The sequence below is a fragment of the Biomphalaria glabrata genome, chromosome 8 (genome assembly GCF_947242115.1).
Source record: "Biomphalaria glabrata chromosome 8, xgBioGlab47.1, whole genome shotgun sequence".
Taxonomy (NCBI): domain Eukaryota; kingdom Metazoa; phylum Mollusca; class Gastropoda; family Planorbidae; genus Biomphalaria; species Biomphalaria glabrata.
The window spans coordinates 20,055,771-20,081,103 of NC_074718.1; the positions used below are offsets into that span (position 1 = coordinate 20,055,771).

The 25,333-nt window shown below is 37.6% G+C and overlaps 1 protein-coding gene across 11 annotated transcripts in view; it reads left to right on the forward strand.

The window, feature by feature from the left end:
- The window catches only part of LOC106076738 (uncharacterized), a 104,091-nt gene that overhangs the window by 52,758 nt on the left and 26,000 nt on the right, over positions 1 to 25,333 (forward strand). For 4 of the 11 annotated variants that reach the window (XM_056037327.1, XM_056037326.1, XM_056037323.1 and 1 more), the window contains exon 2: positions 18,620 to 18,775. In XM_056037327.1, coding sequence (XP_055893302.1) covers positions 18,620 to 18,775 — 156 coding nt within the window. Of the gene's footprint in view, positions 1 to 4,349; positions 4,505 to 18,619; positions 18,776 to 25,333 lie in introns of those variants that run through there. The other 7 variants (XM_056037328.1, XM_056037333.1, XM_056037324.1 and 4 more) reach the window with 6 other exon arrangements.

The window sequence follows — 25,333 nt, forward strand, 5'->3', positions numbered from 1 at the left end:
GCTTGTACAGCTACATTTTCGAGGACTCTCAAGGTACTGCACAGTCCTTCTCTTGCTGTCGTGGACTCAACTGTACTTTCTTTACACATTGTCTCTCGACCGTCAGGGCTTTCGGTCACATGGCCCAAAACACAGGTCATTTGCGTGTACTAGCAGTACTGTCCCTTGTTGAACAGCCCTTGACCTGTGTGATTGGCCTGAGTCGTGCGAGCTAGTAGGCCGCACACAGTGGCATACACATTAACCCTTTCAGTCCGCCACTGGAGTTACGAATAGAAATTAAAACCGTTTGACCAATCTTGACAAAACTTGGCATAAATGTGGATGGAACCGTGACGTATGTATAGTAGCCCTAAAACAAACTTAATACCCTCAACAATAAAAAAAGTTGCCCAACTCTATGAAATTCTTCCTTTTTTTTATGGATCTAGGCCATGTTTATCATGTTTACTCGAAAGAAGATCGAAAAGATCTAGATCTAATTTTTAAAACTACACTTTGCACAGATAGTTCTTTACTTTGACACATGGAAATTACAAAATATAGTCTATTGATTTCATTATTTAATATAAAAATTAAGCTTCAAATTTGTCTTTCAAAAGCATTTTTATATAAATTCGTTACTTATATCTGCGAATTTAGAAGTCCTGACGTACATTCTTTCTTTAGACATCTCTCTATTCCTAGGTCTAAAACTCTAATTCAACTCTAAGATAATATAATTTCTCTTCGCAAAGATAGTTTTATACTTTAACACATAAACATACTAATTATAGTCCATTCATTTCATATTTTAAATCAAATTAACATTCAATTTTTTTTTCCTAAAGCACTTTTTATACATCCGTTCGCTATAGCTGCTAAGACGTATTGACATACATTTTAATAGTTCCATTCATGATTCCGTACATCTAACAAAAAAGGTCTCGCATGCACAGAGCGAAGCCTCCACGCACGCGAAATATTTAACTCTAGATTAGTCTAGATCAGTGATGCCCGAAATACGGCCGTCGACAAGGTTCCATCCGGCCCGCTGAAACGTCGGCACAAAGAGTAGAAAACCCCCCTCTTTAAAAAAAATAACAACAACAAAATGTTGACAAATGTATCTTACCTACTTTAGGGCCCTCTGATGGATTGGCACCATGGCCTTAATCATTTATACGTTTATGAAATTGGAGAGTTCAAGTAGAATTTAGAATCTACCAGGAAAAGTGAACGGATATTTTTTTGGGAACGATGATAAGCCAACATATTTGATTTGTATAGAAATTGTAGCCGTTGTTTTTTTTTTTTAAACAACATAATCGGCATTATAAAACAAATATTAAATATTACCTTATTCTTAGTTTGTGCGCGAATAAAAATATTTTTAAACTACTCCCAGAAAATGGAGGATCGATGGGAGTATTTACTGTTAGACACCTTATTTATAGTTTAGGTATTTAGCGACGCACCATAGAAGACGCATATTGAACGGGACTAGTGACGTTTGGGATATGTTGGGTTAGAGACCGGAAAATCAGTTAGCGATATAATCCTCTAGGGTAACGACGTGTTTAGTGACAGAGACTTTTACTGTGGCCTTTTCTTAGAATAAATACATGTTACATTGTTCTTCAGCGTTGACTACATCTCTTTACTTGTTAAAACCGATGTGTTTGTTTTGTCTGGATTGTTGATCAACTACACGGAATACACCCGAACAATTACACCCAAACGCTTGCAGAGTAATTGGTTGAAATTCAACAGTCATCCATAGTTGACCTCAAGACAGCCTGAACAAGCAACATCACATTACCAAAAGGTGACAAGAAAATGAATCGTTGGCTAGCTAGCTATAATTTTACTCACAATTTAAGTAGAGAAATTAAACCAGTTTCAGACTCAAAAAAGATGTCTTGTCGTAACTACTAGATCAACCGGTTTCTATTAAAATTTTTTTAGGTCAATTTGTTTTAGTTTTTTGTATCTTTTCGGTCATGTGTCCCGCGACACGAGTATTGGAAATTAATTTGGCCCGCAGGTTGAATTAGGTTGGGCATCACTGGTCTAGATGTAGGCTATCTCTAACTCAAGATTTCATTCAAAGATGATAGATCTACTTAATACCTTAACACATGAACATACAAAATAAAGTCTATTCATTTCATATTTTAAATCAATATATGTAGGCCCGACAAGCAAATGTTTTTATTTGAAAACAAGGTTACAAAAGACAGTATGTGTGGAAACACAAACTCAAAATCGGCCCCCGAAGATCAAAGGATAGGTGAAAGTGAATGTAAAGTTAGATGCGAACCTGCCTAACTAGTTCCTCTTTTAGACCTTAAGGTCTATAGGGCAGATGATGTAAAGTTCATCTGTTTTTGTGGCCTACGGTTAACGAAGGTGTCATGTAGCCAGCACAACGACAAACCGCCTTTACTTTTCCCCAACCAATGTCATTAGAGCTGAGTGGACTCAGAGGCGCCCAAGGATTCCAAAGTTGAAAATCCCAGTCTTCACCAGGATTCGAACCCGGGACCCCCGCGCCTCTCCTGGCCTAACTGATGTCTTATAATTGATCTAGCTGTTTTGAAAAGGCTCAATCTCTTAATCGAATCCTCAAAAAAAAGAAAAAAAAAATTTCCACAAAAAAAAAATAGGGTTCAGGAAAATAAAGCTTACAAGATTACTATTCGTTTTAAATTAAGTCTAACTTATAATGCATACTAATTAGCTTTTTCTCTTTAAAAAACTGATTGCATAACTGATTCTAAAAAATATATTTTTCGCTTTCAGAAAAAAAAAATAGCCGTTGCATCAGAACTTTGAATGGTCTAAAATATTGTGATGTCGGATTTTCAATATCTTTTCTAGTTTACGAGATCTAAACGGGACGGACGGACAGACGGACAGACGGAGAGACATTTCGCACAAAACTAATAGCGTCTTTTCCCCTTTCGGGGGCCGCTAAAAATGGATTTAGAACGATAAGCTATTTTCATACTATTTTTACATTTACGCATTCGCTTTACTTATAACATATTTATTTCGTTTAATTGTTTACAAAACACTCTCAGTGACTTTATCGACAGTGATACGCAAACTAAGACCCGCGGGCCGCGAGTAATATATGGCTAGTAGTAGTAATAATATAAAAGAAATTTAAAAAAAAATTAAAGTAGGTATATTTTGGTTGTACAAACATAGCAAGTTCTACTGCACACCGTCTTCATATATGTACCTGGTACTGAAGGCCAAAGTACTTTTCACGCAAGCAGGCTTTTTTATAATAAAAAGGGTTAGGGTTAAAGGAGTTCTACACTAGTGAAAGAAAAATTGAACTATATCTGGGTGTATGCATACACACCTTTATGTATTATGTATTAGTAGAAAAGAGCCTTGTGTGTTCTATGGATAGTGGATACGAACATAGAGTGAAATATTTGTTCCCAACTAGCTTGCTATGGAGATATTGCCAGACTTTGTCCTCTATAGTGTGGACACTTTGTCATCTATAGTGTGGATACGTTGTTTGGGAACACACTCCTAGCTACACATTTAGGAAGGGTGTGCTGGATTCAACAGAATTGGCATAGAAATGTTCAACATGAAGTTCATGACATGTACTCTTTGTTGATACTTTGATCAGGTGTAGAGTTGAAACACATTTTTGAAACAGTTGAAACATCACCTCTTTCTGCCTTTTGACATGTTCAGATCTAACAACTTTATAGGATGTCAGTGTAGTTGCATTCGAAAGACATGTCCTGGCCGTTCAGACTTTAGGTGTCTGAAAATAATCTAAATAGTTTTGATGAATCGTTTATATTTTATCATATATTATTGTACACGTAAACATACACACTATGTAGCTTCATCTCAGTAATATACAATTTAGCACCTTATAAATCCTTAGGAAATGTCAAATGAGCTTTGGTGGTGGGGAGATATATGTAACCAAATGACTGCTTCCATCCAACCATAAACCAAAAGATTATAATGTTAGTACATAGTCGGATCTAGAAGTGGGTGGCGATAAATGTAATTGCCCTCTCCCCTTTCAGTTGTCACATGACAAAAATTCTGTCCAGTGTACTTCTACCAGCTGTTAAACCTGTTGGATATCACAACGTTCAAGTTATAATAGTGCTGGTTGCATTGAAACAATTTATGTTATGCATAGTTCTTGAAATCAAGTTTGTTCAATTCATTAAAGTTTTATTTGACAGATGTGTTCGGTGTTCACTTTTTAAAACAATATACTTGACTTGATAATTGTTACATATAATTATTGATACAATATATGACTGAAATTTCATTCTATAGCTTTGTCAACTATAAGGCTTATTATTTTTTTCAAATTTAACATTAGGCTCGTTACGTCGTTATTCTACATTACTTATTTGTAGCGTGTTTACAGTAATCGGTTGTTCTAGTTGACTTATTGTAAATAGGTGCGGAACAGAAGTGAAACAAACTGTACTTCCATGCAAGGCTAACATGTTTTTCTGTCGAGGTAATTTATAGATCTTTATTTACAAACTCATAGATTATAGTGTCAACTTTTCATGCATAATATTTAAACATACAAACACTGTGTGTTTGTGTAAAAAATGAAATAAATTTTTAATTTCCTAGTTTACATTGATATTCTACAGAATTCTTGTTTAGGTAAAGTAAGATGGTCCATTACATCAATGGATTCACGATTTCATGGTAGGGAGAGAACAAACTGTAATAATAAATGGCTTTAAATCAACACCAATTACAGTAAACTCAGATGTACCTCAAGGAACAGTATTAGGTCCACTACTGTATTTAATTTACATAAATGATTTTAAAAAGAGAATTAGATGAATTACAGAAATAGGAATCAAATTGGAGCATGTCTTTCCACCCAGAAAAATGTCAGCTATTAAGAGTAACAAAAAAAAAAATTAAACGGTAACACAGACTAAAAACGCCCCAAAAAAGTAAAGTGTTATAATAAATGAAAAACTGTCATAGAATCCCCATATTGATGAAACTATTAAAAAATCAAAACAAAGCATTAGGGTTTATTAAAAGTAATTTCTACAATCAAAGAAGAACATTAAACTAAAATGTTATTCAACCTTGGTTAGGCCAATAATAGAATATGCATCCTCTGACTAGAGTAACACCTTTAGTAAAATCACTAAATTTAGAAAGGCTTCAGGATAGAACATACAAATAAAGTAACAATTACACATAAAACACTGAACCATAATATTCAAATACAAAAACAAAACCTAGTAGAATAGTCAGAAAGATAAAGGCACATTTCTTGTTCCATATTCTAGGACAATCTTGTACAAATGCTTATTCTTCCCTAGTGCTAATAGAGCATGGAATGGGTTGCCCGAGCCAGCCAAGAAAACCAGTGTCATTGGTTAATATGCATGACTAGATTTCATGTAAATTATGAGTGAGTCTGGTGTGAATGTACATTTTGGTTTCTTATAGTTATAATGTTTTTTGTTTGGTGTAATGCACAAATTGTAAGACAAATTTCCTTACGGATAATAAAGATTATTATTATGTTAGAAATGAACGAGTAGTCATTCTCTGGCGCTGCCAGGGTCGAGTTTCGCTAAAGAGAAACAAAATTCATTGTAGTCCCTTTAACAGTTTCCACTGAGGAATTTTCTGATGATGTGGCAGGTCTGCAGCAGTAGCGCCCTCTGACAGGCAACGAAGATGTTCCTAGGAATGTTAAGGGCCTTGAGGGTGTCTGTGAGGTCAGTTGTTATTATCCCCTCGGTTGATATAACAATGGGGTATATTGTTATTTTGGACAATTTCCATAGACGCTTAATCTCCAAGCCTAGGTTCCCATATTTTCTTTGTTTTTCTATCTCAGTTTTTCTTAAATTATGAGACAGTGGTACGGCGATATCGATAATGGTAGCGGTTTTTTCTTTTTTATCGATGAGCAGCAGATCAGGGCGATTGAAATCTACCGTTTTGTCGGTCAGAATAGGCCTATCCCAGTACAGCAGATGTTCAGTAGACTCGAGAACCTCTTGCGGAGAGTATTTATAATAAGGGGGAGTGTCCTTACCGATCAATTTGTACGTCAAAGCCAGGTGTTGGTGTATTAACTTTGCAACTTGGTTATAGGCTGATTCTGATAGGGCTGGACATCCTGCCATAATGTGTTCAATCGACTCGCCCACATTTCCACATTTTCGGCATTTGTCGACAACATTGAGTTTCAGGATATGCTTCTCGTAATTTTTTTGTCCTGATTACTCTGTCCTGTATTGCTGTAACAAAGCCCTCTGTTTCAGGGTATTATTATTATTATTATTATTATTATTATAGATGCGTGATGCGTAGGACGTAATCATCTTTTTTTTTTAAGTAACGTCTGTATTTTATAGATAAGGTGAAAATGTTCTACCCTTCCCGCCCACCCCTCCTCTTTCAAAAAAAATCCTGGTTACGCTCATGTATAAATATACTAAAAAATTATGGTTTGTTGATATAGATAAAGAAAACATAAAAAAACAATAACCTATACTAGATCTACAATACTGGATTTAGTTAGAAATATATTATAGATAATGTGTATAAGAATTATAAACATATGTATATTTTCACAAACATCAATAAGGCGATGCTCAAAATGTTCCTGAAGTCTATTTATTTATTTATTTATCTCTTTAATGAATAATAATAAGTATTATTATAATTTAATTTATAGAGCGCTGTTAACAAACATGATATGGGCTCAAGGTGCTGTGATAACATTACATAATCACGACTGCTAAAATGACAAACTAATTTGAACAGATAGGTCTCTATGTTCTTCTTAAATGTAGTGAAGCTTGTTGTCTGTCTGAGATCAATGGGGAGTGAGTTCCAAATCTTAGTCCGTGCACTGAAAACCGTAAATTTTGAGGGAGAACCGTGGCATCACTAGATGCGTTGAGTCCATGGAGCGCAGTTTTCTCCAAGAGACATATGGAACTAAGGTACAAGGGCATATCTTTATTGTAGATGAACTGATAACATTGTGTGGCTACCTTTTAGTCAATTCTTGCATTCACAGGAAGCCATTTGAGTGTGCGCAAGAGCAGTAGAAGAATCTCGTATTGTTTATGTACGTACGACATTTCTTGCAGTTTTGTTCTGAATTCGCTGCAGCTTGACGAGTTTGTCATCAAGAATACCTGCTAGCACAGCGTTGCAGTAGCCAAGACGGGAGAGTATGAATGCTACAGTTAGCTTTTTTGTTGATTCCCTCGTCAAATATGGTCGGATCAGGCCAAATTTGCGTATCTGCAGATAAAGACCCTTGCAGAGCTGACGTATGTGTAGGTCGAAAGATAGTGTCGTCGAAGAAAATTCCAAGATTATGAAATACATGAACAAAAAGAATCTGGCAGCTCGTGATAAAAAGAGAATCTGTGCTTTCGACTTTTGTGATGTTGTTCCAAGTTTCAATCTTAATTATTTCTGTCTTGTCTTTGTTCATCTCAACCATCCAGTTGCTCACCCTTGCAACGGTACCACTGATATTTACTTCCAGATGCGATACCTCTGAGGGTACTGAGGAATCGTATAACTGTGAGTCGTCGGCGAAGAAGTGGTATAAGATGCCGGCTGGCTGTATGACACCGCTGAGTGGATATGTATACATAGTGAACAGTACTGGGCCTAGAACTGACCCTTGGGGTACTCCGTACTTCAAGACAATTTAGTTGCATTCAGTCAGGTAGTATCCAAGCTACTTTAGGTCGATTCCTGCTAAACCAAAAGTGGCAGAGAATCTGGCCATCATAATCTCATGGTCTAGCGTATCAAAGGCTGCGGACAGGTCAAGCGTAGAAATGATTGATATATGGCCTATATCGGAATTGTGAAGTAAGTCATTTAGTACCATGACCACTGCTGTATTTGTGTAACGGAACTTCCTATATGCAGATATAATTCTTCCAAGAGACAGTACCGTTAAAGATGGTAAAGATGGGAATTTGCGTTAACACGATGCGCTCCAGAAGCTTTGACAGAAAGGGAAGATTTGATACCGGGCGATAGTTTCTTTAATAAGGGCCTGACAAGTGCATGCTTAAATTGCTGTGGTACAATGCCTGAAGTCAGTGAAGAATTCCTAATTTTAGTAATTGTTGGTATAAGTTCGTCTAAACATTCAAGGAGCAAGGAATTTGGAATGGGATCAAGGTCACGTATTTGGCTCTTCATCTAATCTTCAGAGACACACTGAAACTTGCAAAAAGGAGAATTTTGAAAGATTGGAGAGTGGTCAAGCTGTGAATTAAAGGGATGGGAAGTCACTTTTGATCTGCTCAATCTTGCCAATGAAGAATCTATTGAAAGAATCAGGAAGTTCAGAGGCTGGAGTAGATGACGGCAAACGTTTGTTATTTTTTCCGCCTAACATTGTAGCCGTGAGGCTAAATAACTCCTTGGAAGAATCAGATGTTTCGATTTTTTTTCGAACATGACAAATACATGCAGGAATACTCAATGACGTCATTGTGTTTAAAATAAAAAAGAGGCATGCCAAATTTAATTTTAAGATGATTATATTTCGAAAAATTATAACAATCAAACAAGAGTTTTATCTGAGCGGCCAATTTTCCCCAAAGATAAAATGTCAAATTTCTTGAAAACAATTTAGAGCCATTTTCGAGATCAGGTTCCAACTTAAGATTTTTTATCCCATGAACAATGTTCCAGCTGATTAAAGAAATTCTAAAAGGAAAATGTCAAAACTAATATGAAGAAGAATATCTCAGAACTGGAAACAGAGAAGATAAGCAACGATGTATCCATTGACTGACATAAAGAGGAAGAGGACAAGGAAATAGAAAAAGATGTAACATCACTAAAGTTCTGCCCGCTGGAAAAATTATTACCAAAATACCAACTTATTGTAAAAAGCAACAATGGCACAACCATGAGAAACCATGAGGATGGCTGCCTGGTCGTGCGGTTTGCACGCTGGACTGTCGTACGGATTTATCGATGGTCCCGGGTTCAAACCCTGCCCGCTCCCATCCCCCGTCGTCCTGCGGGAGGTTTGGACTAGGAAGTAAACTATCTTCAACTCTGAAGGAACATCCGAAAAATGTAAAACATTGTACAAACAAACAAACGAAAATGAACACAGAGAAAGAAGGGGACACTCGAGGAAGTCCTTGGCCTCCAGCACATTCCAGATAGTTCTCCAGCTGTTCAATTACTCATTGTCAATATTGACCTTCCATCGAAATGGGAAATAATAAAGATCTTAAAAAAAAATTTTAAAGCTGCCCAACCAGATGACCATGAAAGAGCAAATAGACATTTTGTATCCTCTCCTTAAAGAAATCTGGAATCAAGAAATAATCCCAACAGACTTGAAAGTGTGCTGTCTAAGGGAACTGAAAAAAAAATTAAAAATCTATCCCAATGCAGCAACTGGAAAGAAATCCCACCTGTCTCATTTCCCAACAAAGTCTTGACTCGCATCATTTTAGATAGGCCAAAAGAAGCACTAGATCAATAAAAAAAAGTATGGCTGCCAGGTCGTGCGGTTTACGCGCTGGACTGTCGTTCAGATTTATCGATGTTCCCGGGTTCAAACCCTGTCCGCTCCCATCCCCCGTCGTCCTGCGGGAGGTTTGGACTAGGAAGTAATTATCTTCAACTCTGAAGGAACATCCGAAACATATCTACACAATTACTATCTGGTAGTCTACAATCACGATCTGGTGGTCTGCACAATCACGATCTGGTGGTCTACACAATCACGATCTGATCGTCTACACAATCACGATCTGGTGGTCTGCACAATCACGATCTGGTGGTCTGCACAATCACGATCTGGTGGTCTGCACAATCACGATCTGATCGTTTACACAATCACGATCTGGTGGTCTGCACAATCACGATCTGATCGTCTACACAATCACGATCTGGTGGTCTACACAATCACGATCTGGTGGTCTACACAATCACGATCTGGTGGTCTACACAATCACGATCTGGTGGTCTGCACAATCACGATCTGGTGGTCTACACAATCACGATCTGGTGGTCTGCACAATCACGATCTGGTGGTCTACACAATCACGATCTGATCGTCTACACAATCACGATCTGGTGGTCTGCACAATCACGATCTGGTGGTCTGCACAATCACGATCTGGTGGTCTGCACAATCACGATCTGGTAGTCTGCACAATCACGATCTGGTGGTCTACACAATCACTATCTGGCAGTCTACACAATCGAATCCCATCTTCAAAACAAAACATATTAAAAGTTTCCTAAAACCTCTATAAGCAGGCCACTAGTGCAGTGTACTTGAACAATAAAATTGGAGACTGGTTTAAAACCACAGTTTGAGCAAGACAGGTCTGCCTACTCTCACCAACACTTTTCAATTTCTTCATTGAAAGGAAAATGTAAGATGCTTTCGAGGGAAACAAAGGTTCTGTAAGCATTGGATGAAGAAAATTACTAATTAGCGCTTTTCGGACGACATAGTCGGTCTGGCCACCGTCTCGCAGGGACAGAAGAAGAATTAGCTGACTTTGTGATGCGTAGAGACAAGACTTCTACAGCATATGGTATGTAAATCAATGACGAAGATCACAAATTATGACCAATAGCCAACAGGGCTTTAAAAGAGACATTAGCATTGGCGTTGAAAAGCTGACAAGTGTCAGTAGTTTTAAATATCTTGGAGTTATTGTTCAAATAAAGGAACCAAACCTGAACTACTGGCGAGAATCGCACAGTCTACAGCAGCACTTGCAAAACTCAAAACAATCTGGCCAGACAAAGGCATATCTCTCGACACTAAAATCAGACTGTTGCGCTCCCTGGTCACGGCCACATTCCTATATGCATGTGAATCCTGGACACTGACTGCAGATCTCGAGAAGAGGATCCTAGCATTGGAACTAAGATGCTACAGAAAGATCCTAGCTGTCACTTACAAAGACCGCACGAATGAAGAGTTTAGAAACAGTATTAATACCTGACCTGCTAACCATTGTCAAAATCGTGTACTCAAACTCTCTGGCCACATCACAAGGCCCTCAGGGGACTGAACCAGGAAGTAGAGGAAGACGATCAGAAGACAACATCGAAGATTGGATCATTGAATGAAATTATAACCAAGGCAAAGGACAGAAACGAATGGAGAACGACGGTTACAGATCTTTGCTGAAAGCGTTCAAGAAGTATTAGTTGCTTTCTGTAGAGTACCTATGTCTCAGATCCACATAGAAGGGCTGAGAGAGCCACTGCTTGGTAGACATTTATTTTTGTAGGCAGGTGGAGCGATTTATTCCGCCACACTCTCGCTTGGAGGCGTCCAAGAGCATTACTTGCCCCGGAGAGACGGTTATCAGCTTCTCTTAAACTGATGCGTCATTTGATAGTATGCTCCCATATATGTGAAATGGTCTAACAAGTTAAGGAGGTGTTCATTCTTTGGGGCTGAGTAGATTTTATTGGGTGACTCTGGAATAGGACTTCTGTTTTTCCGAGGTTTTTAGTTAAACAAAAAAACAGGCGTCAGCGTATGCAAATTTGTCTTGGTATGGGACAGTAAATGTCGAAGAATGAACATATTGTTGTAAATCTAAGGCAGGCAACTCAACGAAGTTCTACAGTAAATAAATGTGTTTATTTACCAGCCAAACACATAACAGCCTTCTGTATTCCAAGAGTCTTGTTACTAATTATACAAGTCTTTTCATCAACAACCTGAATACGGACCAACGACAGCCTTTCCTGCTTCGCTCCAGGTCTTCACTACAGTCTTCAGGCAACACAAAAGACGGCTCCTTAGTTTCCAACACTTCAAACTCTCCACAATCACTCGATACACTGTTCTTTCCTCTATCCTAGCGTCTTCCTGTTCTGGTTCAATAGTGCGCTCGTACGCACCACAAGCACTGGTGCAAGGCAGGGCTACAACAATATCAAACTGTCTTTTGTAACCTTGTTTATTTTTTTTTGACGGAATTTTTTTTCTTGAAGCTTTGAATACGAGATTTACTTTTTAAAAAACAATTACATCAACTAGATAATCATTATAAGACATCAGTTAGGCCAGGTTCACATTCACCTACGTCTTGGTCTGTTGGACTGTTGGGGCACCACACATGATCTGTCAACATTCTTTCTACATACTTCTCAGTCATTAGCCTTAGATAGAATTTCATTCTGATATTCTTTCTGAAAATATTGAAACCTGCCTTTTTACCTGCCTGGGTGGACCACTTCGGAGGCCCATTTTTAGTTTGAGTTTCCACACAAACTGTCTTTGTAATTAAAAAATTGCTTCCTAGTGCTGCTTATATATGTAACTAGCCGTATATTAAGACTAAGACTGAGACTGCTTTATTCATCATTGCGGAAATGTGTTGTGATTACAAGGACTCTTTTCTCATATAAAGACAACACAACAGAAAAATACACATAAATACAATAGACTTTATTCGCGTGTCACTGCGTGTATTAGAAACAATTAAAGAAAAAAAAATAATGTTATAAGTAAAGTGAATGCGTGAATGTAAATATAGTAATGTAAATATAGTATGAATGGTACTACTAATATAGCTAATCGACCTAAATCTATTTTTGTTATAAAAACATACATTCATTTGTTTAAATTAAGTAATACACATCTACTTTTATTAACCATTAATAATATATCAGTTTAAGAGTGAATTCAAGGCTCAAGAAGTTTATTAATTATTTTATGTTATTATATTTAATAGGACCCATATCATGGGCGTAGACAGGGGGTTCAACCCCCTCCCCCTCCTCTCGAAATGAAATCCCCCCAAGGGAGGTGAATTTTGTGACAGATTTTTTGCTTTGATATTGTTTATTTTAGTTGCGATTTAAATATTGAATTATCACTTGCCCCAGCGCAGCCAATGGGGTTGGGGTTTGAGTTTAAAATCCCCTTCCAGGAGATTTCACGGTTAAACCCACCACTTCTATAAAACAAAAACAGAAAAAATGCAAACTAAAATCCCCAAATTTTAAGAGCATAGCTAAGGGGGATTTTGATTTCAAAACTCCCTTCGAATTTTTATTTCCTTTATATATGTGTGAGCTGGCGCTCCTAGATCTAATTTTTATTTATTTTTATCTTTATTTTAATTTGTAATTTATATAGGTAGGGCTATGATGTTTGTAATTTAGTGTCTTGTTAGTTTATATAGCTCAGTGCTGAGTATATTGTAATTTCCGCTATTTATAACTGTCTGCTAGTTTTAGTCTTTTTCTGTTATTTGTGTTTTACTTGTAGAGGAAAAGTAGTTTTTAAAATAGTTAACTAGTCTTAGAGCTGTGGATGTTCTTTCCTATTTTTTGTCCCTGGTTAGTTCTGCTTATTTTTGTCTTTGGCATTAGTGTTGGATTAGTTGTTATTTTTTAATTTCCGTTTATGTGCAGGTATAGAGCCCCCATATGAGTTTAGAATAGAAATAACTTTTTATCTTCCTTTTTGTATTTTTGTAAAATTAAATTTTAAGATTCTTTTTTTAAAGCTGTTTAATTTGGTATATAATGTTGTGTAGTCCGTGTCTTTAGTAATTTGCTAGATTTTATTATAGCGTACGGCTAGTTACAAATTAGGGAAATCAGTAGTCTAGTTTAGTTTTAGGTAATTAGCGTGACGTCATGCTCTCCGATATGTTCGCGCTGACCAGTTATAGCTAGCTCCGGAACCACGTTGAGCTCTCTTTTGTCTTGACCAGTGGTCAGTGCTGACAGTGGTGCCGTTATAGTTATTTAATTGTAGTGTAAATTTCAGCTGGGACCGCCTGTAAGTTGGAAAATGTTTTTATTTTTATTTCTTTAGTTTGTATTTTTATTAGTTATTCCTACATCTACTGTTATAGTCTAGATGTAGACCGATTAGTGTAGTGGCATCACTGGCTAGTTATTTAGCCATGATTACCTCTGATGGAACCGGAAGTTCCGTAGACTTGGGTAGCGTCACCCCCTTTTAGCCAGCCTTAATGATCCCCTTATTGTTTTTCTATTGTTTGTCCATGTGTAAATATTTTATGTTCCCTGAGTATTTTTATTACTACAATATTGTTGGGATAATGGCTTTAGCAAGTTGGCATGTTGCCGATTTTAATTTTTAATGTAGAAGATGGCTGCTTTGTTAAGCCAAATCTAGATTTGTTATTGTTGTCTGGCCCAACTGGCATTGACATTAACTTTTACTCATTATTGCTTTCATTAGCTACAGGCTGGTAGTGAATATTACCTTATGTCTGTATTATTTTGTACATGTTAGTCTAGATCTAATTCATTATTATTTTATTATTATGTCTTATGTTTTATGTATTTGTAATTGCAGACTATAATTCCTGTCGTTACGTCTACTGCCTAACTGTGCGGTAGTACTGTCATTATTTTTACTGCCTGTCTGCCAACTGTTTGCCGCCGTTAGTACTGTCGTTATTATTTCTGCATGTCGGCCAACTGTTTGCTGTCGTTATTTCCACTGCCTAGCTGCCTTTATTAGTATATTACTGCCACAGTTAAGCTGTCTGCTGTACTGTTGTGTTTAGTGTTGGTATTTTTAGGTGAAATCTAGTAAAGATAGTTAGACATTTGGGTTTCTTATTAGTGTTGGTAGTGGTATAGTCAGGTTGATTAGTTGTTTATTTCTAAGTTTATTTAGTTGTTTCTGTACAGTTTTTTTTTTTCGTATTCATCTATATTTTTATTGCTTTGTAAGTTTGTTGTAAATAAAATGTACATACGTTTTGTTTTATAAATTTAGTTTAGTTTGTTCTTTTAGTTAGCTAGATTAGTTTAGTTTAGTCTAATTGTGCTGTCTGGTTGCTTAGGCGACTCTAGCCCCTTGGTCGCAGACCGAGGTGCACAGATTGGGCCCACCCAGTAGAGCTACCACCTGCCTACTGTCATAAATGAATAAATGATGAGCAGCAGATACCACAAAAAGGCCTCACTCAGTTAGCGCCACCCTGACCTGCTCACATATGGTTGGGGGTGAAGAACAAAAAAAAAAATTTTTATTAAATAATTAAATGAATGGATTATATTTTGTATGTTCATGTATTAAAGTAAATAAACTATCTTTGCGAAGAGAAGATCTAGCTTTCGCGAAATTTACTTTCGTGCTTGCGGGGAGCCTTCGCTCTGCGCTTGCGTGACCTTCCAGTCTTGTATAACGTAAGTATGACCTAGATCCATGAAATAGTAATACTTTCATAGAGTTGGGCAACTTTTTTTCTTTGCCCTCCCCCTTTCCTTAAGTTTCTTTTAGGGCTACATTACATATGTTACTGTTCCTGTTAGTATCCAAGGAACATTTATGCCAAATGTTATTAAGATTGGTCAAACTGTTTTGATTTCTATTCAGGACAAACATACATATATACATACATATTGCTATAACTTAGCCAAATAACCTCAACGAAAGGATTATGAAATAACAAAATAGAATGTTTAATAACCAACTAGGAAACTAGATCTAGAATTACACTAATCACATCACAAGCGTCGTTTTCATCTCTAATCATTGGCCATCTTGACTTCCTCTGTTCTCTGTCGTGTCCTCTGGTACACAATGTCGCGTCAAATGACAGTGCGCAATGTAGCGTCATAACACTGACCCCTCCTTAATTATGTTCGTCCCGAACATGACCAGATTTTCGACAGGGCTGCAGAATTGTCATTGCGGATGAAGTTCTGGCAAGAAAGTTATAGTCCCACTGGAGGCCAGATCATAAACACACTGTCATTTCAAGCCATCTCCAGAAGGTAGGCCTGTCTACACATGTCCATTAACCACATTATCAGTGTCCAGTTTCCGCTGAAATTGATTCATCTTTTACTCTGCTTTGTGAAGGCAGACGTACACACGTTTGTCAAGTCCAGACCTGTTGATGGTTTTTCTGGTATTTGCATTGTTCATTCGAGGTGCCGCCCGTACAGTTCTTATTAAATTTCTGTCTGCAGTTAGTACTGGTAGCCAAACAGGAGTATTGGACACAGACCCAACGTTGTCTGATTTGGTCACGCCCATTGAAGCACTCATCTCAAGGACATCGAAAGCAATAGTTTCACTCTGCCTGTAGGTCACTCCTCTAGTTTCTTCATCTAGCGTTTTCTTTTCGGGTCCGTGCTTATCGTTGAAAAGGTTGCCACTTTCTTTATCTTGAAAGCTAGACGCATCTGATTTGTCATTATAATCATCGACGGCGCTGCCACCACCAACACTTTCCTTGTAACTACCCGTATAGCCACAACAGTGATTGGTTGATGTTTCAATCTCCGCTCTTCTAGGATGTAGCTGGCCTTCCAGTTCGATCCACTTCAGTTTGTCCCTTTTATGATACCTGTTTACTGACAGATTAGACCACTTTGGTATGGTCGTATGTTCGATTCGTTTCACCTGAATGCCTTCCACACCATCATCAAGCAATGGGAACTCTATGTGTCCATATTGTAAAGTTCCACTTCCAATGTTTAGAGATAAACCGAATTCCTGCATAAAATCCAGACCCAGGATGCAATCGTCGACAACATTGGCGATCAGAAAATCATGAATAAATGGTTGACTTCCTATTTCAAAATTAAGCCGTACCTGTCCTAATATAGGTAACAGTTCGCCACCTGCCGTTTTAAGAGTAGAGCCATTCACTCGTATTATTTCCCGATCACCAATCAGACTGGGTCCAACTATCGACCGCGTAGCCCCTGTGTCCAAGAGGAACCTATAAGAACCAGCGCCAATCTTTCCCTGCACTCTCAAGGTTCTGCTTTGTTGTAACACTCTGAAAGGAGTCTTTATTCTCGGGGTTTCGATTTCCTGGGCTGCCCGTTCTTGCTCCCTAAGCCCGTAGAATCGTAGCGGTTGACGTTCCGATGCACAGCCTTGGCCTTGAAACAACATGTTACAATTCCTCCGTAAATGACCTGGAGTGTTACAATTCCAACAACGAAAAGTCTTTTTACTACGCCTTGAGGTCTGATAATGTTCCCGTTCATTTAAAGCCTTTTCCACCATTCTTCGAATTCGCCTCGGCAGATCCTCCTCTTCCGCCACATTTAACGTCCGACAATAGTGTATGCTCCTCGCTGAAACTTCGGCCGCCTCGTAGGACAGGGCATAGATGAGGGCTTCGTTGATTTTCCGTTTTCCGCTTATTCGGATGGCTTTCTTAAGTTCCGAATCTCGCACTCCATCTATGAAAGCATCTGTGACCAGAACATCCAGAAGTTCCTGTGTTGCCGATGGGTAGGCAAGACGGGCGAGACGCTCCACGTCTGATGCTAATTCCCGTAATGTCTCTCCGTTTTTCTGTTGTCGATTCTTTAATTGCATCCTGAAAACTTCCTGCAGGTGTTCATTGCCGTATCGTAGTTCCATTGTTTTGACCATGGCATCGTAGTCTGTCCGATCCGTTATAGTCTGTAACAGTTCGGCTGCCTTGCCTCTGAGTGCCAACATGAGACCAGTTGCCCTATCTGCCTTGGTAACCCATCTGTTGACTTGCGCCGCCGCCTCGAATTGTAATCGATACGCCGACCAAGACACAGAACCGTCAAACACCGGTGGTTTAATCTTCCCCGTCATTTCAGTCACAGTGGCTCCCACATCTTGTTTCTTTTCCAGCTCCGCCTTCATTTCATTTCGTAATTGTTGAATTTTAGAATCAACATCTCCCACCATTTGGGACCTTAATTCAGCGACCTCATTTCTTAATTGTTGTTTGAAACTGTCTATGCCATTTTTCAATTCGGTCACAAATGATTTTATAGAGCCCAGTTCATTACCCATTTCTTTTTTAAGTTCATCCTTTAATGATTTCATGTCTTCTTTCATCGAGTTCCCTATGTCAGTATTTGTTTTGCCTTGTTCTTGCATCATGTTCCAAAGCTCCATCATAGTCGGTTCTATTTCAAACTCATAGGTCTCCGGGTCCTGTTCTTCCTCTATCATGCTTTGCCTAAGACGCTCCATAAGTGCCTCCTTGTTGCCGCTCACCTTCAGCTCTCTACCTCTGAGTTCCTGCCTAAGTTCCTGTAATGACAGTTGACTAAGTGTTTTCTTAGACGCCATCTAGTATTAAAACGTTCATCAACTAAAAACAAAACTTATGTTGATTTACCCGAAAATGGACTCGTTCAATGTCCCATACATAGATCTAGACCATCTTCTCCCCTTTCGTTGAGGATCCTACTTCTGACACCAAATGCTATAACTTAGCCAAATAACCTCAACGAAAGGATTATGAAATAACAAAATAGAATGTTTAATAACCAACTAGGAAACTAGATCTAGAATTACACTAATCACATCACAAGCGTCGTTTTCATCTCTAATCATTGGCCATCTTCACTTCCTCTGTTCTCTGTCGTGTCCTCTGGTACACAATGTCGCGTCAAATGACAGTGCGCAATGTAGAGTCATAACAATATATACATACATACATACATACATACATACATACATACATACATACATACATACATACATACATACATACATACATACATATATACATACATACATACGCCTTACTTTATATTATAGATATGTAAGTCTTGAATAAACCTAAATATAACTATTGTCTTGCAGTTTTTTGGTGTCCATGTAATCGACGTAGATCCATTTATGCAACATTTTGGACCCTTGTGATTGTTGTTTTCATAGCTACACCTTTATTCTTGATGTTACAGAGAACTATCGCAACATGTGTTTATCATCCACTTGTTCAGGGCACCACTAAACAAGGTAAAGCAGTTTCATTGGTTCTTTAGGTTCCCCATAGAACTTGCGAATCACCGAAATCTCTAGTCATTCAATTTAGTTCATTTGTCCTTTTCTTTCAGATTCAACTTTACTGCTTGCTTACATGTATATATTTGTAATCCTTGTAGAGGTGCATCGGATAGTTCCTTTTGATATCCATCCGAACCGGAAAAATATAAATACAGCCATTTTTTAACGGCCCCCGAAAGAGGAATAGTCTCTATTTGTTTTGTGTGGTCCGTCTGTTAAGATCTCAGAAACTAGAAAAGAAAAGAAAAATATCTCATCATGATATTTTAGATCGTTCAAAGTTCTGATGCAACGGCTACCGAAAGTGAACCATTTAATTTTGAAAATTATCTATGCAAGCAGATTTAAAAAAAAAACAAAAAAAGATTAAATTAAAAATTTCAGGGAAGGTAACGTTTTTGAAAAGGTTTTAAATGTTACATTAATAACTCTAGCTTCATTCATAGATTGCATCTAAGGTCACAATTGAAAACGTATCAATGGATCATTTATTAACTAACTCGGGGAATAAAATACTGATTCAAATTTAGTTTTAAAACTGAATTTTGATACAAACTTCGCTTTTGTTGTTAGTTAAAAAAAAAACAACTACGTTTATAGCGCGCAATTTTGACATATCCTTATTATACACTTGACAACTATCTAAATTAGACTTAATGGAGGCCAGATGTAGATCTAGATTTAGATTGAAATCTTTAATCTAATATATAAAGTAGAATGTCCCGCATAGAAATCAAAACCATTTGACTTATCTTGATAAAATTTGGCATAAATGATCCTTAGATCATGGCGGAGACCGTATTGTATGTTTAATGACCCTCCCACAACTGAAGGGCCCTAAAAATAGACAAAAAATGCCTACTTGTATCTCTATTAAAGAACGAAACTTTTTTGCAAATCCGGTAAACCTATTTTTCACATATTTTTATATTAGATATGACTATGTCGATTGAACGGGTAAACCTATTTTCAGACTAGACTTTTATTTTCGTGGCAAAATTTTAAAAACATTTGAAGGGAACATTTTCCCTGTTTAACGTTTGACTCAATTCAATCCACTAGATTAGTAATACCCAACACTAAGGCCCGGGGCCATATCCGTCTAGTTATTTCACTCAATTCAATCCACTAGATCAGTAATACCCAACACTAAGGCCCGCAGGCCATATCCGTCTAGTTGTTTCACTCAATTCAATCCACTAAATCAGTAATACCCAACACTAAGGCCCGCAGGCCATATCCGTCTAGTTGTTTAATAAAATTAACCTTCAAATGTGTGTTTCAAAAGCATTTTTACATAAATTCATTCGCTATATCTGCAAATTAAGACGTCTAGACGCAGTGGCTTCACTAGAGCGATGCGGGGGATGCTGGCCGCACAGAATGACACCCAAATGAGAAAAATGCTCTTTTGCAATAGAAGAAAAATTTTTAAAATTAATTTCAGAGGCTAAATATCCGAACTATTTTATGCACAATTAGTAAAAATAATCTATATTTTCTTTAGTTTTTTCTGCTTAAAATAATTTTGGATGCAATCTTATCAAAATGTCCAGAAAGTTACACCATACTTTATATCTCCAGCAGAGGCTTAGAGAGCAAAATGTGCGCCCGGGGCAAGGTACATTATTGGCGTCCCCCCCCCCCCCAAGTTTCCATGAATATCACATAGAAATATTGGCTGCGTGTGGCGATGGTGGCGCCAAGGACATCGTGCCCCTGTGTCCACTCACTACGCCTCTGGTTAAAACGTTACAATATAGTTTGAGCTATATACCATAGATTGGAACTATTTTCATCAAAGCTATTGATAAGCACCATAATATCAGTAAGCCAACCAATACTTACAGTTTATCAAATGACAACAATCTTCAGTGTCCCAAAAAATCACGAGACGTTTGAAGAATATTCATTAGGGTTTGAAATATGAAAAACAATGGTAACACCCTTTTGGGGGTGACAAAAAAGTGGCGAAAAATATATCTTGGCAAAATCAGACACATTAGAAAAGATAATAATAATAAAATCTCTCGATATATGCACAAACATGCTTAGACACATCTAGATGGTAGTTTAAGTTTAAATGACACAGCACAACGTTATACCATTTCTGTCTCAAAGTATAACAAACAAAACCTGTTCAGGTGATATTAAGTCTGTTTCTAATTATAATAAAATTTGATTGTAAAATTTGTTATAACAATTGAATAAATGACATAAACAGTGGGATTTTATTATAGAATTGACACTCATTTAACATTTGAGTAACAATCAATAACAATCAATAAAAGTGGGTAATCAGCTCACTGTATTAGTTCAACAAAAAGAAATAACTAACCCTAGTGTTTATTGGAACATATTTGAAGAAAGCTGATGAGGGTGGGGTGACATCCTGAGCTAATCAAGAGTGACGCCACAGCCTGGGAGGTTTCCTTGCTGTTCTTAAGTGATCAGCTCTACTGTTAAGGGAGCTCTATTTAAAATCCCTATTCCAAAAGATTTATAAGAGTCTTATCATTGACGTGGGGTTGTCCTGTTTGCTTTCAATTCAAGTGTAAAATAACGCCAAATGATTTTTTAAATGTTATTACTTTAATCGATCAAAACAAGACCATGGTTTGAATATTCCTGGTCCATTGGTGAATTCGATCAGGGCCGCCTCTGAGTTTGTGTGATATCACAAGCTCTCTTTGTTTATTTTAATGTTATCATTATTTTTTTTAGTCATTTTGCAGGGAACACTTTAGCTATCTGTGACAGGTTGGGGAAATTGACGTGTGTTTGGCGCGTTTAATGTCTAGGGGATGATTATTTTTGAAGCTATCACACACCAACCCGTCAGCATTTAAATCGGGAGCAGGCACACAACGAGACAAGCAATGAAAGAAAGATACAAAGTTAAAAATGAAGAATATTTATTTACATAGATATTTACATAAAAGAATAAAAAAGGGGGAGGGTTTGCATCTATCTCTAATTGATACTATATTTAATCATCACTCTTGCACTTAATAAGAGAGTATGTCACTTTGTCTTCTGAACTTAGTTGGTTGTCCTGTTGATGTTGAAGCTGGCTGTGTCCTAGCTTGAGGTTCTGCAGCTGGAGGTGGCGCTCTAGTGGGTAGAGGGACGCCGGTGATACAGTTCTTGTGGAGTCTCAATCCAAAGTTCTGATATCTGTAGTGGGCACAGTAGGGCCGGCTACCGTGGGCACAAGTGTACTGCGGGCAGAGCGGATCTGCCGTGGGCAGCGTAGTTAACAGGATTAGTCCAGTGAGTTACGAAGTTCAGGCGGAGCTATGACGCCTCGCACAGATCTGGGTCTATAGGGACGTCGTACCTAATAAGTTGACTGGTGGGCTGTCGAATAGGCGGGCAAGTAGAGCCGATAGCGCCAAGTAGAAGTGTTGAGTAGATCCACGTAGACAGAAGAAGATACTCAACAGCAAATAGGCAGTTGACTAGGCAGACAATGCCAAATAAATAGGCAGGTAAATAGCAAATAGGCAGACACCTGAGGGAGGCTGCGGATAAATAAAGACACGTTAGGACATGTCTCTCATGCATCGTATCGATGCCCTCGACTGAGGTGCATTCGTCAGATTGGTAAAATTGCTTTAGAGCACAAGGGGGAGATGACGACAAATGGGATTAGGAAAATAGATGGCAGATAGTAGCAATATGGAAATTTACATAAAAGGGGAAATAATAATCTCAAATAAACAACACAAGTTGGAAGAGAAAAAAGGGGGGGGGGAGAAATGGGCGATGGTCAGCGACTATGACGGTTTGTTTACATACGACCGTCGGCCGAGAACAATGGAGCGCGCTTGAATGGAGAGGGCGTCCGTTCAAGGGGCGCAACTCTCGTCAAAGTAGAATGACTAAAGGGGAGATAATTCATATCTCTTTTCTAAGCGCAGTATTAGTGCGCTAGTAAAATTATCACGGCTGTCAGCCAAGATAAAGGGAATAAAATAAGATGTACAAATATATACATGGATGCATCAACGATCAATTGAGCAACGCAGCATTAATAGATTAATGCAATACATAAATATACTTATATGCCATGTTTATGTTTTCTACTTACGACAGTGAGAAATACACAATGCACTAATTAAATATAAATGAAATTAGCAAAATACACATGATGGTATCCCGTGAGAAATATTCACAAAGTAACTACGATGGAACGTGTGAATAAGTTCGGCTTACCACCAGGTATTCCTCTAGGAGTGAGAATAAATGATATAGTCCAGACTCGATTGCTCAGATAGAATGAGAAATGAGAGAGTGTCTATTCCGCCTTATTCTACCTTATATAGGCCGGGAGATATGGGCGGAAACAGGAAATGTCCTAGGCTAAGAATTCTCTTACACGTTAGTGAATCTGACAAGAGTCGCACCTTGGAGTGTCAATAGGCGTGTTGGTCCGAGTGATCTCCTAGATCAAAGAGAGACGTGGGAGGGGGGGAATAGTGACTTGCATTCCACCCAAGGTGGTGTCAACTGCGCCCGTCAGATATCCGGCGGGTAAGATCAAAGAGATCGTATGTTTACCTTTCCCCGATCGAGGGCAGATAAATGAAAGGACGCCAAGGTGGTGGACCAAGTCTAGCCTGAAGAGGAAAAGGTGGGGCGGGTGGAGAAATTGGGGATAGAGCGGAGAAATAATTAAAATACAAAAATAAATAATAGTGAATAATGATTAATGTTGTGATAAATTTGAGTGACTCTGACAGCAAGCTTTTGATTTGTCACAATATCTTAAGATATAACTATATAATTATGCAAACATTATGCAAGAATTATAATAAGCTAAAATTAATAATTTCAAAATATAGATTTTATTTATATTCCAAAAGTGCACTTCAAAAACACGCAAAGATACTTCTATATTTGTCAGATTTACACACACACACAAACAAACTTTCACCAAGTTTAATTGTATGCAATGTCAAGTAGAAACTCCAAAATTGGCTTGTTTCTGTACTTTGACAATATAGCTGTAAGACGTCTGTTAAGTTGTCTAGCTTGCAGCTTTATTTCGTTCTCCAGCATTGTACATCAGAATCTTGTTCTCAGTGTTCTCCTGTTCTCTGAGGAAGTGACAGATTATCTTGTAAACATTGGAGTGATGACCGTCAATAGACAGCTAAAATGCATGGTGCAATCCCTCCACTGAATTGTTTCTTTGTGGTAGATTGTCCTGTACTCGATCTCTAACATTTCATAATGCTATCGGAAATCTTGGAGTCACTCTGAGGTTTAGTCACTCTTGACCAATATAGTTGTCCTCTTAATAGTCATACAAATTCCCTACATCCGTATGAGCATCATTTAGTTCTTCGAATGCAGTACTTACATTGGCTGGTGAAACAAATGAGATTAAAAGCCAACTGAAGAGGTTTTTGGAGCCAATCACAGAAACCGTTTTAATACTTGTTTTCTGTAATATAATGCTTTCAAAACATGTATGCAAACTATTTTCTATAACTTTATAGCCGTTATTGAGATATTTAGCCATTCGAGATGGTTTCCTCCCTCACTACACGGGTCCTTGATTTCATCATATAATAAATGAAAAACTGTCATGGAATCCACATATTGATGAAACTATTAAAAAATCATACAAAGCAGGGTTTATTAAAAGAAATGTCTATAAAACAAATAAAAATATAAAACTAAAATGTTATTTTACCTTGGTTAGGCCAATAATAGAATATGCATCCTCTGTTTGGGAACCCTGAACTCAAAGAAAATATTAAGACACTGGAACAGACACAAAATAAAGCAGTGAGATTCATAACAAACGAATAGTCACATTTGACTAGAATAACATCTTTAGTAAAATCACTAAATTTAGAAAGCCTTCATGACAGAAGACTCAAAAGTAAAGTAGCAATTATACATAAAACACTGAACCATAATCTTCAAATACAAAAACAAAATCTAATAAAATACTCAGAGAGACACAAAGATAAAAGCACATTCCTCGTTTCATTTGCTAGGACAAATTTGTACAAATGCTCCTTCTTCCCTAGTGCTATTAGGGCATGGAATGGGTTGCCTGAGCTAGCCAGGAAAACCAGTGACTTGGCAGAGTTTAAGTCATTGGTTAATATGCATGACTAAATGGATGACGCGTAGGACGTAATCATTTTCTTTTTTTGAAGTAACGTCTGTATTATATAAGATAAGAAGATAAGAAGAACTAGTTTCATAAATAGATAGGGGAGCTAACAAATAATTATTGTATCCCATCAAAGGGAAATCCCATATAGGAAAATAACAACACTAATAAGTAATAAATGATAAGGTAATACAAGTGATGTTCACCAGTCACGGTGAATAGCAATTATATACATTGCTTAGATAAATGAGATGAAAGGGAAGGGGAGATCAACAACAGATACTCGCCCATGCTTTCACATAATTAAACATAGAGTTAAGCAAATAGACATGATTTACTAACGTAGTATGTGTTGGCCAAGTGCTGCTTTTGGC